Here is a 17,027-nt window from a genome sequence, read left to right as displayed (position 1 = left end):
TGTCTACAGAGACCGCGTTTTTTTTTTACAGTGTGTTCAGGGGACAGGCAGCTAGCGGATAGTGTGGAGATGTTTGCTGTATGTGACAAAAAATGTTGTAGCCTAAAAAACGTGTGACATCGCTTAGAGCACCTTTAATACTGGACCAATGTCCAAGATTGTTGTTCCCGTCAGTCACTCAGACACAAAAATAGGAAAACAGGGTGCAGGTTTTAAAAAAAATAAACCTAATTAATAATTCTTTAAATAATTTGATTATCAACATTAAAAGGACAGTAGCTATTCCTCCAAATAATTGTGAGGTCTTACCATTATGGCAGCTGTACATCCACACACGATGGCCATCATATCGACATCTGCATTTCATGATGTTATTGGTGTAGTCTGACTCAGGTACCTCATAGTTTGGATTAATTACTATCTGTGAGAGGGAGAACATGTACACGTCAGGGATTGCTGTGAAAGGCCAGCACTAACGGCTGCAGAGTGTAGATCATTTCACTCTATTTTTTTTTTTTTCTATTTAGAGAAAAAATAACAAAAGAACATGGGAAACATTACCTGGAAAATGTAATCTCCAGGTTTGATATCAGTTATATCGACCCACTGGCAGTCAATGTCATGCCTGTAGGTATCCCAGCAGCCCACAGTGATGCCTTGATCTCCAAAGTTAGCACATTCATATCTCTTTTCAATACCTGCAATAAGAAATTTCAAAATGAAAAAATGCTGGCAAAAAACCCCTCTGAGAACGATTTATAAAATGTTATAGCTGCATTAATTATTATTTTTTTGGCCACTTAGGGGCAGTGGAACAAGCTGTAAACACAACATTGACATATTATCATCTAATGAAGATGTTATCATGACTGTTAGTGAACAGTTGCTCATTTACACACCCTAAAGACACAGAGCAGCATTAGCATTTATTTGTTATCGTGTTTCAGAATAACTGATGAGTTAGGTTTGCACGATATGACCTAAAATCCAAATCACGATTAATTGCACATTTTACCTCGTTAACAATAAATGAACGATAATTAATCACGTTGTTCTAAATCATCTTTTCTGAAGCCAAAATGTTTCCAGACGACGGACACTGTTTTTTTTGGGCACAAGTTGCTCAGTTGACTCGGACTCTGTGTTTGAGTTATCCTCCATTATGCTTTCCATGCGGCTGACTGGACCGGGCGAAGTCATGTGACTACACACGCGGTAGAATGTTTTAAAGGAGAAAGTAGGCCTATCAAAAGGAATAAATTGTCGAAATTATCATCGATAATAGCTTCAGAATTTCGATGTCGATACAAACCTGTTTGGTTCTTTCAGGGAATGATTTAAAGATTTACAAAGGATTTGTTTACGGCATTTACTGTCCAACTGGGACATTTTGGGACCTATTGGTGGGATTGCTAGCTCACGTTACTGTATTGTGAACAGTTTACTTCATTTAATATTGTATGTGGCATTTTCTTTTGCGGGGTGCAAATATTCAACTAAAACAAGTTCCTTCCCGAGACCATTTTGCAGAGGTGCTGTTACTTGGTCCGGAGCTTAGCACCAAGACGATTGCGACTGGTTTAAAGAAATGCATTATTTCTCCTATCCTGGAATGTGTTGTGTAGCCAGACCTTAGTATGCAGAGCTGTGGAGATAGGTCTAGCAATGACAGAGACTAGCTCAGTATTGGTCTCCACCAACACCTGAAAAAAAATACCTGGCTCTTAAGCTACCAAATGCTCCAATACTTACCCTTTAGAGGTAGGTAAACATAGTGGAGCATTTAGCAGCTGTCTGTCAGCTGTTTGGTGCTGGGCAGGTAGTGTACAGTGGGTTTATCAGAACTGCCAAAAAACAGCTGCCTTTTGGCTAGAAACAAGGTTGAGGAGAGCAGTAAGAGTGAACCAAAACAGTAAAGTCATAAAGCCAAAATAGCTGAAAGATGCTAGAAACATCTCTAGATCTGAGGGGAACTGCAGACTAGGGAGATAATTCTCTGTGCATTTGTGACTACAAGTGACCCCTTTTACATTACAGTCATATCCATTGTAAAAGTAAAAATATTGATTGTTGCAGCTTTAAAAACACATTATTGACTGTGAAAAAGGATTGTTTCTGCCACATTTTTGAAAAGTCAAAGTTTATTCACATTGTGAAATCAAAGTAGGAATACTTTGTTGGTTCTCACCTTCATCACACTCTGAGTCCTCCAGGCAAAAACTTGCTTTGTGTCCTTCTGCCACTTTGGTTCCATTGAGGGAGAACAGGTCATATAGGGTAAACACCTCCATGCTGTGATAATGCCTACACACACACAGACAGAAATGTATTTTTATTAAAGTCAGGCTCAAAATGTCAAGTACAAGAATGGCACTTCTTGTTGTCTATTGTAGCTCTAGTCTGCTGACGAAAGAGCACCAAGAAAAAAAGACATATTCAAAAAAGAAAATTGCAAATTGTCATCTGCAATGTTAAACATTTCTTGTAAATGGTTCGATTTTGGCCTGATAAGCTCCGTCAAGTTCTGCCACTCAAAAGTGCCAAAGGTTTGACATGTGGAAAGCTGGTAGCTGTGGGAAGCTGCCAATATTGAACTGTTCCTCCAGCCAACACAGGAACCACAAAAATGTGGGACTTTTTGTATAGTAGCTTAATTTTACAGCACAGGGCCAATTACAGGGCGAAACAACATATGGAAGGGTAAAGCTGCTCCAGAAACATGATTGGGGCTGAGTCATCTGTCTCTCTTTGAATTAGGTCTAATTTGAGATGCTATTTCTGAATCATTCAAATGTCCTATTCTACTATGAGGTTTACAAAGGAAATGCTTGTAAATTTATAATTAACTTGCGATTTATGTTCCTGGAATATAAACTGGTTACAACTGCTTCCACAAATTATATTGTATTATAAATGCCACATGCATTTCAGTAGGCACATTGTTCTGTAAAAAAAGGTTGCACTATTGTGTCCTTAAATATCTTAACATTTTCCTATCACTCAAATATTTTTATTTCAATATTTTATTACAAGTTTCTTGTGAGGGTTAAAAAAGATTTGAAACAGCACAGACGTCACCGCGGGACATTACAACTTTCCACATGCCATCCTGAATTTCTTTGAGCTGGTCTAGCAGTTTATTAAATAAGGAAACCTCTCAACATTCTGGGAAATACACACATTTCTTTCTGCGACTTATGTAAGAAGATCATTCAATATCTGTGTGTTAAGTACAGAGCTGGAGCTTCGCATAAAGACGAGGAGAAATGGAGAAATGGCTAGCCTGGCTAGTTAATAATGCTAGTTAATACTACTACTACTACTACTACTACTACTACTACTAATAATAATTATTATTATAATACATTTAAAAAGCACTTTTTAAAAAAGTTCTCAAAGACACTTTACAATAACACCAGTACATTAAGCACATTAAAAGCAAGTGAAACAATCAACCAGCAAATAACAGCAGTTGAAATGTAATATTATTGGGAAGGATGTTTTGATAAGTGATTTAAATGTGTCTTTGAATGTGTCCAGGTCAGTACAGTCATGGATGTGTATGGGTAGTTCCAGAGGGAGGGGGCTGCGATGGTGACCCCAGGTTCGGTGCTTGGTCCTAAGTAATGTGGAGAGGAGGATTCTGTCGGAGGAGCGGAGGTTGGGGGGGGGGTAGATTGTGGCGGTGGAGCAGGTATGTGAGGTAGGAAGGAGCCTGCTTATGGAGGGCTTTGTGGGTGAGGAGGAGGACTTTAAACTGGATGCGTTGGAAAACAGGGAGCCGGTGGAGATTCGGGAGCTGGTGTGGGTAAGGAAGCTGGCAGCAGAGTTTTGGATGTATTCAAGTTTATTTAGGGCTTTTGCAGATGAACCATAGAGAATGCTATTGCAGTAGTTGATTCTGAAATGCAACGAATGCATTGATGAGTGTTTCGGCAGCAGAGAAGGTGAGTGATAGGCACAGACAGGCAATGTTTTTGAGGTGCATGCAGTTCGGGTGATTTGATTGATGCGATTTTCAAAAGTAAGGTTACGGAAGTGTGGGAATCAAGTTTCAAGTTAAGAATTACCTCTACCAACAATGATCAATGATTCATAGTTCATATTTTCTTTGTTCAATCTGTATACAAAGAGAAATGCAAAAATTACAATTGGTGCTTTGAGTGGAAGTTACATGCTGGAACTATTTCTTGTCGAACAACACCTACACTATCCATCCATCCAGCACTTCCATGCAGCGTCTATGGCTACAGCGCAAGTTGCCAGATATAGTCAAGGATCACAGGTTTTAGTATATGTCTCTGTACAGGAACAATGGTACCAAACTTGTGACATCATTGTGTCCAGCTGTTGGTCGTCAAGAAATAGTTCCATCATGTAAGGCAGGCAAGGCAGCTTTATTTATATAGCACATTTCTGCAACAAGGCAATTCAAAGTGCTCTACATAAAACATTAAAGAGCTGTTACCAATTAAAAACCTTAATTAAAGAGAAAACAGCTAAAATAAAAACAGCTAAAATAGAATAAGGCAGGTATGAAATACAAGAATTAAAGTTACAGTGCAATGTGATAAATGAACAATTACTTGATTTAAAAAGGCAGCATCAAAAAGAAAAACTATGAACTAAATGTAACTCCCCATAAAACAATAAACTGCCATTTACACATCTTTGTTTATGTACTGATTAAACTAACAATATATCACACGTTCACAAGTGAGCTTTAGAGGTGCTGGTGTATGCTAAGCTATTCGCCTCCTGGCTTTGCTCTGTACCTAACACACACACACACACACACACACACACACACACACACACACACACACACACACACACACACACACACACACACACACACACACACACACACACACACACACACACACACACACAGATTTATCATCCAACTCTCAGGCAGAAAGCAAAACACACCTATTTCCATAACCATATTTCCCAAAATGTTGAACTTTTCCTAAAGCAAAGTGAAGAATATTTGGAAGTTTAACAGAATGACAGATAATTTCACCGCCATTAGCAAAGACATGGTTTGCACGGGGTTAGTTGTTACGGTTAGGAAAAATGTAGTTAAGTTCTGACTTTAAACCCTGAGAACTCAAATACATTTTTCACATTGGCCCTAAACCTCTTCTGTAGAGTTGGTTCTGGTGTCCAGCAAATTAAAAAAGATTGCTACTGTAAAATTATCATATGGTGAAATCTGGGATAAAAGCCAAGGACATATAAAAGAGCCCTTGTACTCTGTGACACTAACCTGTGACAGTCGTGCCACACCCACGAGTGTCTGCCAGCTTTGGGCCGGAAGTCAGACTGGCCGTTGTTGTGGATCTGGGAGGAGAAGCGCAACAGGCGGCGGTAGGAGTTGGCCGGCACCTGGTTGGCGGTGGAGGACAGACAGTCCTCCTCGTGCGCACATTGCAGCATGAACATAGGCCTGTCTTCCATGTAGGTGGTCTGCTCCACCACCTGAGGGTTCAACACCAGGTCAGGAGCCGCTGTGCACAGGAGGATGAAGGAGAAACCACAGAGAAGCAGACAGAGACAACACATATTTAGAAACATATGGCCCTGTCATTGCTACCAAAATAAACAGAAAAGCTCTGGCACATGAAGTAAATGAGCCCTCGTGTTTCAGAAAGGGACATTGGAGTTTCGGTTATGCAAACTTTTCACAGAGGCAGAGCTTCTCCAGAGGCAGAAATAATTTCATTTGTTGGATTAAAACTCAATGTGAAGAGCAAATGTGGACACATTTTAATTAAATTCAATTTTATTTATAGTGTCAAATCATAACTATCATAACATATCTCAGGACACTTTACAGATAGAACACACTCTATAATTTACAGAGACCCAACAATTCCCCCCCAAGAGCATGCATTTGGTGTGACAGCAGTGAGGAAAAACTTCCTTTTAGCAGGCAGAAACCTGACCTCTCAAAAGCATTCACCAACAAAAAAACGAACAGTATGAATGTGGGTATCTTACTCTCAGAGCAGGAGACTCCGGCGGCGTTGCGTCCGCCTCCTTTAGCGCAGCTGAGGTGGGCTCCGTGGTGCAGGCAGTGGGACAGAGACATCTCAGTACCAGAGCAGCGAACGCCACTCATCACCACATTGTCGGCACTCACCTCTCCTGGCCAATACCAAGTCTCCTGTTAAGATAACAGGACCCATGGTTTACAGCTGACATTACTAGGTATTATACATCTTGTAGATGACAATTATGAAAATATGTAAAGTAACTAGTAACTATGCTATTTGTGAAATAATTTTACATGTAGTGAGTAAGAAATGAAGAAAATGCCTCTGAATGTAGTGGAGCAGAAGTACGAAGCTAGGTTTATGGTAGCCTCTTAAAACATCTGTATGATTCTTCACATACAGACCACAGGGAATCAAATAGCCTTAAATATGTGGTCAAGCGAGGGAGACGACTCTCTCCAGTATTTTGAATTTGGACTGCAGTAAGGAAGTAAAAGTATTTTACACGCTAGCTGTCAGTATTACATATTGCACCTTTAAAGTAGCAGAAAATGAAAATACTCAAAAAAGTACAAGTGCCTCAAAACTGTACTTAAGTACACTACTTCAGTAAGTTATTTTCCACCGCTGTTCGCAAATAGTACCTCACAAATCTTCAATTTCACTGGTATGGCTCTAACTGAAAGCAGTGGTGGAAGAAGTATTCAGATACTTAGAGATTCAGATACTTAAGTAAAAGTACTAATACCACACTGTCAAAATACTCTGTTACAAGTAAAAGTACTACATTGAAAATGTTACTTAAGTAAAAGTAAGTTAGTATCATCAGGAAATTGTACTTAAAGTATTAAAAGTAAAAGTTATTTTAGAAACCAGAAACGATCAAAGCAGTTCTGTCAATCAACTAAGTGTTTAATGCTCTAATCATTTCAGCTGTACTTGTAGACTGTTATATATATGTATTGGTAGTTTCATTTATAATAAAACATCGTATTTTATAAACTACATATGTTTTGTGTGCAAAAATCTCAATTTGTAAAGTAACTAGTAACTAAAGCTGTCAGATGAATGCAGTGGAGTAAAAAGTACAATATTTCCATCTGAAATGTAGTGGAGTGTTAGTAGAAAGTGACATGAAAAGAAAAGACTCACGTAAAGTACAAGTACCTTTTGAACTAGTACTTGAGTAAATGTTTTAGTTACATTCCACCACTGCTGAAGAGTATTAGAAGGTCCATATTCTACTTTAAATAATACTAATGGAAAAAAGATTTCAAGAAGCTGGATAATTGCAGAAATGTGAGATAGCAACAGCTGAAAAACAATCCATATCACTTGATCATAGAACTGTCTGATACCAAAGACAAGCTTACTGTATTCCCACTAAATATTCAACTCTGATGATGCCAAGCAACCATGTGGTCCTTTTTTGAGGATATCAATGGACACGTTCACAGTAACATCATATATTGTTGCGAAGACAGGTGATTCTCTACATTGACCACTAGAGAGCACACCCTATCCTTTTATATCATCATGGATGGGCAATTACTGTATATTGTGTTCATATATAATAATAATGTTTTTCTTGAACTGCCAAATAAGGCCTGTGCAACTCATATACATATGACTGGAATATATGAGTGATGGTACTGCCATATATGAGTGATGGTACTGCTAGAAAAAGGAAATGAGCCTAACATAATACCGTAATCTACCCATATTGCAACAGACAGTCCTTCTCACTTCTGCCTTAAGGTAAACCTGACTTCCTATCATATCATACAGAAACCATCATTATACAATTTCCACTCATAAAACTCTGCTCTTCATTCCATCGCTCTGTAAACACTTTCAAAGGTTACATGAAAATTACTGGCAAAATGATAACACTGAGAAATAATGTTAGTGTACTTTTAAACATAACACAGCAATGATGATAACAAAATATTTGTTTTTGATTTATTTTTGGACTGGACAGACAATGTACAACCTAACCATGAAAGATAAATTGCATACTGCATTTTTGCATTTGAATTATGTCCTGACTTTAGCTTGTTTCTAATGAAAATGATTTGTTTTTATAATGGCACGATTCTGTCAGGCTTCTTCTGTGAAATCTTTCAAATCAACTATAGAAATGACAATGATTAAGGCCTTTGCCAACAAAGGCCTTTACCATTTCATTAGAAATGACTTAAAAACAAGACATGATTCAAATTCAAATGCAAAAGTGCATTTTCAAGACTAGGGATGTCTGTATGTAGCAAGAAAATAATAATTTTAAATGTGAAGCACAATGACAAATCAGGGTTAAACTGGGACTTCCTGCGGAAGATCCTGTGTTCAGATTTGTACTGTCTTGGTTTGATTAGTTAGACTGGAAGAACATTAAACACAATATACAACATGTGTTGGTTTTCTTCTTAAACATTTCAGATATTTACTTCAAAGGTTGTAACATTTGAAATGAAGGAAGAAAAATCCTGTTACTTTTAGAACAAACCCAAACCCAGACTGATTCCCACCTCCTGGCTGCTGCATCTCGTACCTGGAAAGCGTTGCTGGCAAAGCCCAGGCCCAGCTGTCTGCAGACCACCATGGCCTCCATGGTTCCCCAGCTTTCACTGCACACCGTCCCCCACACCAGGGAACCATTCCTCTCCACCAGCACCTCCACACGGCCCTCATAGGGGTTACGACCTCCACTCAGACGCAGCTATGGGCACGAAAAAACACAATGAAGGCACCGACTTAAAGGCTACCTGAATCATTTTGACAGGATATTTGGTAATAGTAACAAGTTACTGCAAAGTAACAAACCCAGCATACATGACAACATATTCTAAGGTTTTGGTAAAAACTTTAAAAGGTAATACATGCATGATATGTACAGTATAAAAAAATTATTATGACTTGAAACACTACAAGGATGTGCAAAATGAATGCAGTAAAGAATGCCGAAAAAATAGCAGTGAGAAACTGTGAAATGATCAGTACTAATGCAGGATGTTTACATATCATTAGTTAAAATAGGAAAACAAAATAGGAGTCACATTCTTCGCCCGCTCAAGATGGCAGTATAGGAGAAGAAGGACCTTGTCTTTCCTCCCAGCCTACTTAAAAATGCAGGTTTTAGTCATTCCTTTAGTGAACTGTTGATGTAAGAAGCTTTTGCAACTCAGGCATCGCCGTATCTAGCATTGAGGACACCAAGGACCTGGTTGAAGATATCAATGGCGTAAAAAAAGGAGACTGTCCTCCCCCGAAAAACACCCACATAAGTCGTTTGTTCATGTAGCAATTAAGACTTATATTTACGATTATAGTGACCGCACCCTCTAGTGGCCGTAGTTGTTACAGCAAGTTTCTTTTTATTTTACTGAACAAACGGAGCTACGTCACGTTCTGCGTCACATGCGTAACCGGAAGTCAAGTACTGTCTGATTTCAACCCAAACCACAATCGTTTTCTAAATGTAACTGAATAGTGTTTGTGCCTAAACCTAACCATATGCGACTGTATCACAATGTTAACGACGTGTTTAAAACCACGAGTTACGCTCGCTGGTTTAGATATAAGGTCTTATTTTCTGCCTCTGCTAGGGGAGCTAATTTATAAAACGCTTCTGTGTGTTGTATTAGAGGATAGGAATAAACGACTAATATCGTTGTATTGTTTGAAGGATTTTTTGGAAAAGCGGTATTGAGTCTCTGAACAAAACTTAAAAATGGCCAAGATCTGGAAGGATTTTTGAAAAATCAGTTGAGCACTGGATATAAAAGCTGATGACTATATATATGATGTGCAACATATCCTCAACGTTTGTTAACACTACGTGGTCTGCAGAAGGCCATACATATGCATGAAATACATGAAAAGACAAATCTAGCATCCCGTTGTAGTGGGTACAAATTAAACAATCGTGTTTTTAAGTGAGAATATGTTGCTGTTATGTTTGATTGAAACAACGCTGAGGCAAACAACGCTGAGGCTCACCGACTGCTGGAAGCCCATAGAAGGAACGTTGCATCTGACGGCTGCATCCTCCTCATGGCTGCAACCAAGAGCCTCCTTGTTGAAGACACACTCTGTGATGGACTTCTCAAATCCAGTGCACTGCACCTCATTCATATGCACTGGGCCCATTCCTGAAAAATATAGACAAAAGAAGTTTTGAAAGGTTGCTTCCCATATGAGAGGGTCCATGAGAACGAAAAACAAATGGTTTTGGCTGAGAGATGTCCGTGTTGTGTCATTATTTCATGTAATTTCACCATTTCCATTTAAAAATACAGTTCTGGTGTGAAGTCAAAACAAAAGGACTAGTTCAACATTTTATTAGCTTAGCTTAGCATTAAAACTGAAGGCACACCAACCAAAATCCTTAACAAACTACAATACATCCAAAACTCTCTCGTCTGCTCACCCAGTCCCGCACCGGAGCTCACATCACCTGAGTCCTTTAAAAGCCAGCTGTAGCTTCACATTTAACATACCGACTCAAAATACCAATTCCTCTATAAAGGTAAAACAATCAGGATGTCAGGAACAGTTATAAGGCTTAAAGCCAATATGGTTCATTAAGGGAAGGTGAAAGAAAGGATAGCAAGCAATAACAGTAGACTACACATTAAAAGAGAGGCTCATACTGTACAACAAGTAGTCAGTTAATCAGAGAACCCTACAAGTAATACTACAACAACATTATAGTCACCACATTATATCAAGTACCAAATTATGATTACCTATGACCATATGACCTTTACATGAGAACAAAAGATACCTTAACATGACACATTTCATCAGGAGAGAAGGTGAAAATAATAATTCAACATGGTGCACAACAGGTTGAAATGTGAGAGTCTTTGGCGATTAGACTCCATCGCTATGTTTAATTTATAAGGGGTAGAGAGGCCATGGATAGACAGGAATATCCCCAGAAGCTTGGAATGACAACTGACAGCAGCAGAGAGGAGAATAGATTTAAAGTTCAATGAAACACAGTGATTGGCTCACAGATCGTAGAAACATCTGGTTGGTTAAACTGAAAGAGTGCCCAGAGTCAGCTGATTAGGTTGGGGGGGGAAGAGAGAGAGAGAGAGAGAGAGAGAGAGAGAAAGAGAAGAGGAGAATGAAGAAGCATAGAAGTCTTCCTGAATGAACTTATCTACAGCTTCACATAAATAGTATCCTCACACAAATAAACTATGTAACACTGCCACACACATCTCTGCTTACAACATGATACAGTATAAGTTGCCAAAGACCTTTTTTCTATTTTGTGAAATGTTTGCTGTTTATCATGATGTACTACTACCATCTGAGGTTTTTTTTTTATTTCCATCTGAGTTTTGTTTTTCTCCATGAAAGGTTACAGAGAGCCACTGATGAGAAATGAAGATGGGAAATGGAACAGGAACATTCCCTCCGTTTTAACATTTTCCATGTCTAATGTTACTGGAATGTGCAGCATGTCCTTGTTTATGATAAAAGGAAACACCTCCTATACAGAAGTACCATGCTGTATGTGATTCTTTTTGCCAGTTATAGGTACGCCCTTAGAGAAAAATGTACTTTTTGTATATCTTGATAACAGGTGAGCTTGGGCTTTAAACATTAAACAATAATGCTTATAAACACTGTATAACAAGGTAGATCTGGTGAGTGTGTAATTTAATAGTAGGTCAGTGGCACATTTTTGTTGGGTAGGGGGGTCCTAACTTCCAAACCTGCTGTAAAACTCTCCATGCAGCTTGTGATAGAAAGCCTCTGCTGCAGTCTGAACTAGTCAGCTTCACTAACCTGTGGACAACCAACTGCTGTTCAACCAAAAGTTGGAAGTTTAGCAGCTAAATAGCTAGATATTTCCCATAGGAGTTGGTGGAGACCAAAACAGAGCTAAAAGGAGAGAGAATATTGAAATTACAGTTGTTAATAGACAAACTGAATTGATGAAACAGGCTAATACATAACCATAACAACTATGTAATGTTGTAATGTCAACGTTGTGTTTACAGCTTATTTGCAACTTACAGCAACCAGCCATAGTGTTGCTTACAGCCATAGTGTTGCTTATATATTAGCCTGTTGCATCAATTCAGTTTGTAGAAGTACATTTTTCTCTAAGGGCGTACCTATAACTGGCAAAAAGAATCACATACAGCATGGTACTTCTGTATAGAAGGTGTTTCCTTTTATCATAAACAGGGACATGCTGCACATTCCAGTAACATTAGACATGAAAAATGTTAAAACAGAGGGAATGTTCCTGTTCCAAAATCATTTCCCATCTTCATTTCTCATCAGTGGCTCTCTGTAACCTTTCATGGAGAAAAACAAAACTCAGATGGAAATAAAAAAAACCTCAGATGGTAGTAGTACATCATGATAAACAGCAAAACATTTCACAAAATAGAAAAAAGGTCTTTGGCAACTTATACTGTATCATGCTGTAAGCAGAGATGTGTGTGGCAGTGTTACATAGTTTATTTGTGTGAGGATACTATTTATGTGAAGCTCAGCGCAAGTTCATTCAGGAAGACTTCTATGTGAGTTTGTGCCAAAGTTTAATGACTGTATCCATGAATCCTGTGTAAATTTTCCTCAATGGTATATTATGAATATTTTGAATCTTCTTAGTAGGTTTTATACCTCTGTAATATTTTATATTTATCCTTTCATTTTTATATAATACATTTTTTCACATAATAAAACAATGCAGCTTTAATGTAAAAACACTTTTGTATAGATAGAGTTTAATCCAATCCAAATGGTAAGCCACATTTTATTTCCCAGGATCTGAACAGAAAGTAATGGGTTAGAAGTTTACGTTTCATTACAGACACCAATCACCATGGGCTCTGTCCACAGACCAGCTGAAATAGGCTTGCCTTATCTCTTCCTAACTCAGTAAAGTAACTTCTAAATTGAATACACAGGAATTTTCATATATCCTTACAGAAAGATATCTGATTTCATACCAGCTCAGGAACGGATTCCTATCTTCACAGACCTGCACACTGTAACTAATCCTGTTCTACTGAGTTAAATCACTTTTACCATCAGGTCTGTGAGTTCATGATACTCTGCTCAGTGGCTACACAGGGGTGATATGAGGAGGATAGTAAAGGATAGAATTACTGCCTGAAATGTTTGGGATATGTGGTTTTGCTACACAGTCATAACCTTCCATCCTGTGCCATGTTGGAAATATACATGCACAGTTCTTCCAACAATAAAGTCATTCTGAGCTCAATGACCTGGGTTTCAGGTCTACACTGTACTTAGCCCAGACTTTTGCTGCTCAGAGGAATAAGGTGTTGGAGGAAGGAGAGAGCAGCACTCTTGTTTAGATTAGGCTTAATTATGTAGTTTAAATCAAAAAGCCCATAAAAATCAAGTTTCGTTTGCCATTTCCTTACGGTTTGCCTCCAGATGTGAATATGTAGCAGGGAGCAGCTGGAAATACTGTGAGTTAACTTGTCTTACACAAATAACAGTAAAAATGTAAAACTAGTATACCTTGTCCCAGGCGACCTCCAGACAGGGCCTCTATGGCCGTACCGAAGCCCAGCTCTCGACACACTACGGTGGCAGACAGCAGGTTCCAGCTATCATCACATATGGTGCCCCACTCTCCATTTTTCAACACCTCCACTCGGCCCTCGCCTACAATGGCTCCACCACGAAGACGAACCAACGGTTGCTGAAAAGGAAAATTCAAATTCTAAAACCACATATTTAAAACCACATATTTTATTTATTCTGGTTCTTTCAAAAATCATAGACTCAGGTGAAAGTTTGGAACCTCAATTTTTCCTTTTCTGTGTGGAGAAAGCTGAGGCAGCAGATTGGTTGGCTTCATGTTTATAGAACACACTATTAACCCTCAGCGGTCTAAGCCCTTTTTTTCCATCTTTTGTTTTCCTGGTCTCCTTGTGTAATAATAGAATAGAATGCCTTTTATTGTCACTATACACATGTACAATGAGATTAAAAGCAACTCCATTCCCAGTGTCAACATATACGTAAAACATATAACAGCATGAAATAAAATAAGTAGTGCAAAAAAAAAAGTGCACAGTTGAGACACTACATACATATGAAAAAAATAAGTATGGTTTTATATACAGTGTGATATGCAATGTGGGTTATTGCACATTATTTGAATATTGCCCAATAGTGGTGATCATATTCAATGAGTAATAAATATTGGACAATGAGAGTAATGATATTGCACAGTATACAGGTATTGCACAGCAATGGAATTGCACAGTAATTATCAATATTATCAATAGTATTCAATATTAAATATTGCACAGTAGTGAGTAGAAGAAAGTCCGGGGGTTGGGGGTGTTAGACTGTGAAGTCTGTAAAGTCAGTGCATGTGTGAGTTCAGAGTGGTTATGGCTTTTGGAAAAAATCTGTTCTTGAATCTGTTAGTCCTTGTTCTGATGCACCTGTGGCGCCTCCCTGAGGGCAACAGGTTAAACGGATCAAAGCCAGGGTGGGAGCTGTCCTTGGTGATGTTTTCTGCTCTGCTGAGGCAGCGGGAGGTGTAAATGAGTAAATCAGGGAGGGTAGAGAGCAGCCAATGACCTTGCTGCCTGTACTACTCTCTGAAGCCGCTCCCGTCTGCCACGGTGCAGCTGCCGTACCATACTGTGATACAGTACGTCAGCAGGCTCTCGATGGACGAGCGGTAGAAGGTCAGTAGCAGGTTGGAGTCCAGGTTGTGCTTCCTGAGGACCCTCAGGAAGTGTAGCTGCTGTTGAGCCTTTCTTGATGACCGCTGTGACATTGTCTGTCCAGGAGATGTCAGCAGAGATAAGGACGCCGAGAAATCGGAAGGTGTGGACCCTCTCCACACACTCGCCATTGATGTACAGGGGGGCTAGGTCGGTGCTGTTCTTCCTGAAGTCGACAATGATCTCCTTGGTTTTCCTGGTGTTGAGAGCCAGGTTGTTCTCTGAACACCAGGCTGCCAAGTTCAGGACCTCCTCTCTGTAGGCTGCCTCGTCTCCCTTTGAGATGAGTCCGACCACTGTGGTGTTGTCAGCAAACTTGACTATGAGGTTGGTGTTGTGGGCCAGACTGCAGTCGTGGGTGTAGAGACAGTACAGGAAGGGACTCAGCACACAGCCCTGTGGGGAGCTGGTGCTCAGTGTGCAAGTGGAGGAGAGGTGGGGGCCCAGTCTCACCGTCTGGGGCCGATTGGTGAGAAAGTCCTTTATTCAGGCACATGTGAGAGGGGGGAGGCCCAGAGTGACCAGTTTGGTGATGAGAATGTCCGGAATGATTGTATTGAAAGCTGAGCTGTAATCCACAGAGAGCATCCGGACGTAGCTCTGCTGCTGCTCCAGGTGGCTCAGCGCAGAGTGGAGAGCTACGGCGATGGCATCCTCTGTGGATCTGTTTGTGCGATATGCGAACTGATAGGGGTCGAAGTCTGGGGGGAGATAGTCCTTGATGTGTGTAAGAACTAGTCTCTCGAAGCACTTCATGATTACCAGAGTGAGGGCCACAGGACAATAATCATTTAGGCTGGTGATGGGAGACTTCTTCGGCACTGGGATGATTGTGGCTGATTTTAGGCAAGGCGGGATGACTGCCTGGGCTAGGGAGAGGTTGAAGATTCTGGTGAAGATGAGGGCGAGCGGGTGGGTGCACGCCCTGAGCACCTTGCCAGATACTCCGTCTGGGCCGGCAGCCTTCCTGGGGTTCACTGCCAGGAGCACCCGTCCAACAACGTGCTCCCTCACAGAGATTGGGGTGGTAATGCTTATATAACCTCAACCCTGTTATGCACAATCACGTTATATATCATTTCTTTCAGGAGAACCTGGGCTATCAGGATATGCATATGCATAAAGAAATGAACTCTCACAGTAATGTATTGAAATCACACAGAACAATAATGGCCAAGACTATTGGCTTTTGAAAAGCGTTCTTCTAGGTGTTGGCTATCAGGGGAAAAAGAAATAAACTCTGTAACTAACAAAAATATTAAACTATTTAGGTAAAATACCATAAAAATCCATATGCTTTTATCCAAAAAGGTTAGTTGTGTCATCTTCAATGTATTATCTGTCTGCTATTTGACATCAGTAAGCCAAATCACACTCATTTCAGCCTGCCAGGCCTCTGTATTCCCCCAATACACACACAAAGACCTAGTAAAGGCCTTCCTGTAAGGGCTCTCTATTTGCTGAGCAAACTCTTTGAGCACATTACTTCATGTGATTGATTAACAAAGATGTCAGTCAGTCGGCTAACGAAAAAAAGATCGCTGTTTCGTACAAAAAGTAAATAGCTGTTCAATTGTGGATTTATCGCTCTTGAACCTGCGTGCATAGTCTCCGCACAGGAAGGGCTATGAAGACACACAAGAGGTCTGTGGAAAGGACTAGCTCCCAGCTATTCTGCTAGAGCTACAGCGAGACGATCGGTCCAAAGTTCGCGAAATAAAAAAAATAAAAAAAGGGGTGGCAGTACCTCAGTCCGTAGGGAGTAGGGTTGGGAACCGGAGGGTCTCTGGTTCAAGTCCCCGTACGGACCGAAATACGGAGGTGGACTGGTAGCTGGAGAGGTGCCAGTTCACCTCCTGGGCACTGCCAAGGTGCCCTTGAGCAAGGCACCGAACCCCCCCGAACCGCTCAGGGCACCTGTTCAGCAGTCGCAGCCCACTCACTCTGACTTCTCTCCATTAATGCATGTAAAAGGACCTGTGTGTGTGTGTGTGTGTGTGTGTGTGTGTGTGTGTGTGTGTGTGTGTGTGTGTGTGTGTGTATTTCAGGCCTGTGTGCAGTGTGTAATAACAACAGAGTGTAAATTGTAATTTCCCCATTGGGGATCAATAAAGAGTATAAATAATAAAAATAACGAAACATACGCGCAAGTAGATTTTTGGATTCATAATCATTTTTTTATGTTACAAAGACACTAAAAGACACTGTAATTAAATGATGGATTAAAAAAGCTTCTGGATGGGCTGCAATTGTCAGAGGACCTTGATGAAACGGC

At 40.0% G+C, this 17,027-nt stretch overlaps 1 protein-coding gene across 1 annotated transcript in view; it reads right to left on the bottom strand.

Annotated features, from left to right (window-relative positions):
* Positions 1-17,027, bottom strand: part of loxl2b (lysyl oxidase-like 2b) — a 62,250-nt gene that overhangs the window by 5,545 nt on the left and 39,678 nt on the right. The window contains exons 6-13 of the mRNA XM_078250359.1: positions 13,527-13,710; positions 10,002-10,153; positions 8,554-8,721; positions 6,007-6,172; positions 5,273-5,513; positions 2,189-2,304; positions 562-698; positions 310-421 (exon numbers count right to left, since the gene is read on the bottom strand). Of these exons, the coding sequence (XP_078106485.1) occupies positions 310-421; positions 562-698; positions 2,189-2,304; positions 5,273-5,513; positions 6,007-6,172; positions 8,554-8,721; positions 10,002-10,153; positions 13,527-13,710 (1,276 nt within the window). The remainder of the gene's footprint in view (positions 1-309; positions 422-561; positions 699-2,188; positions 2,305-5,272; positions 5,514-6,006; positions 6,173-8,553; positions 8,722-10,001; positions 10,154-13,526; positions 13,711-17,027) is intronic.

The sequence above is a fragment of the Sander vitreus genome, chromosome 5, assembly GCF_031162955.1.
Source record: "Sander vitreus isolate 19-12246 chromosome 5, sanVit1, whole genome shotgun sequence".
NCBI classification, from domain to species: Eukaryota; Metazoa; Chordata; class Actinopteri; order Perciformes; family Percidae; genus Sander; species Sander vitreus.
The sequence above is the reverse complement of the archived record's forward strand: the minus strand, read 5'-3'. Positions and strand labels throughout refer to the sequence as shown.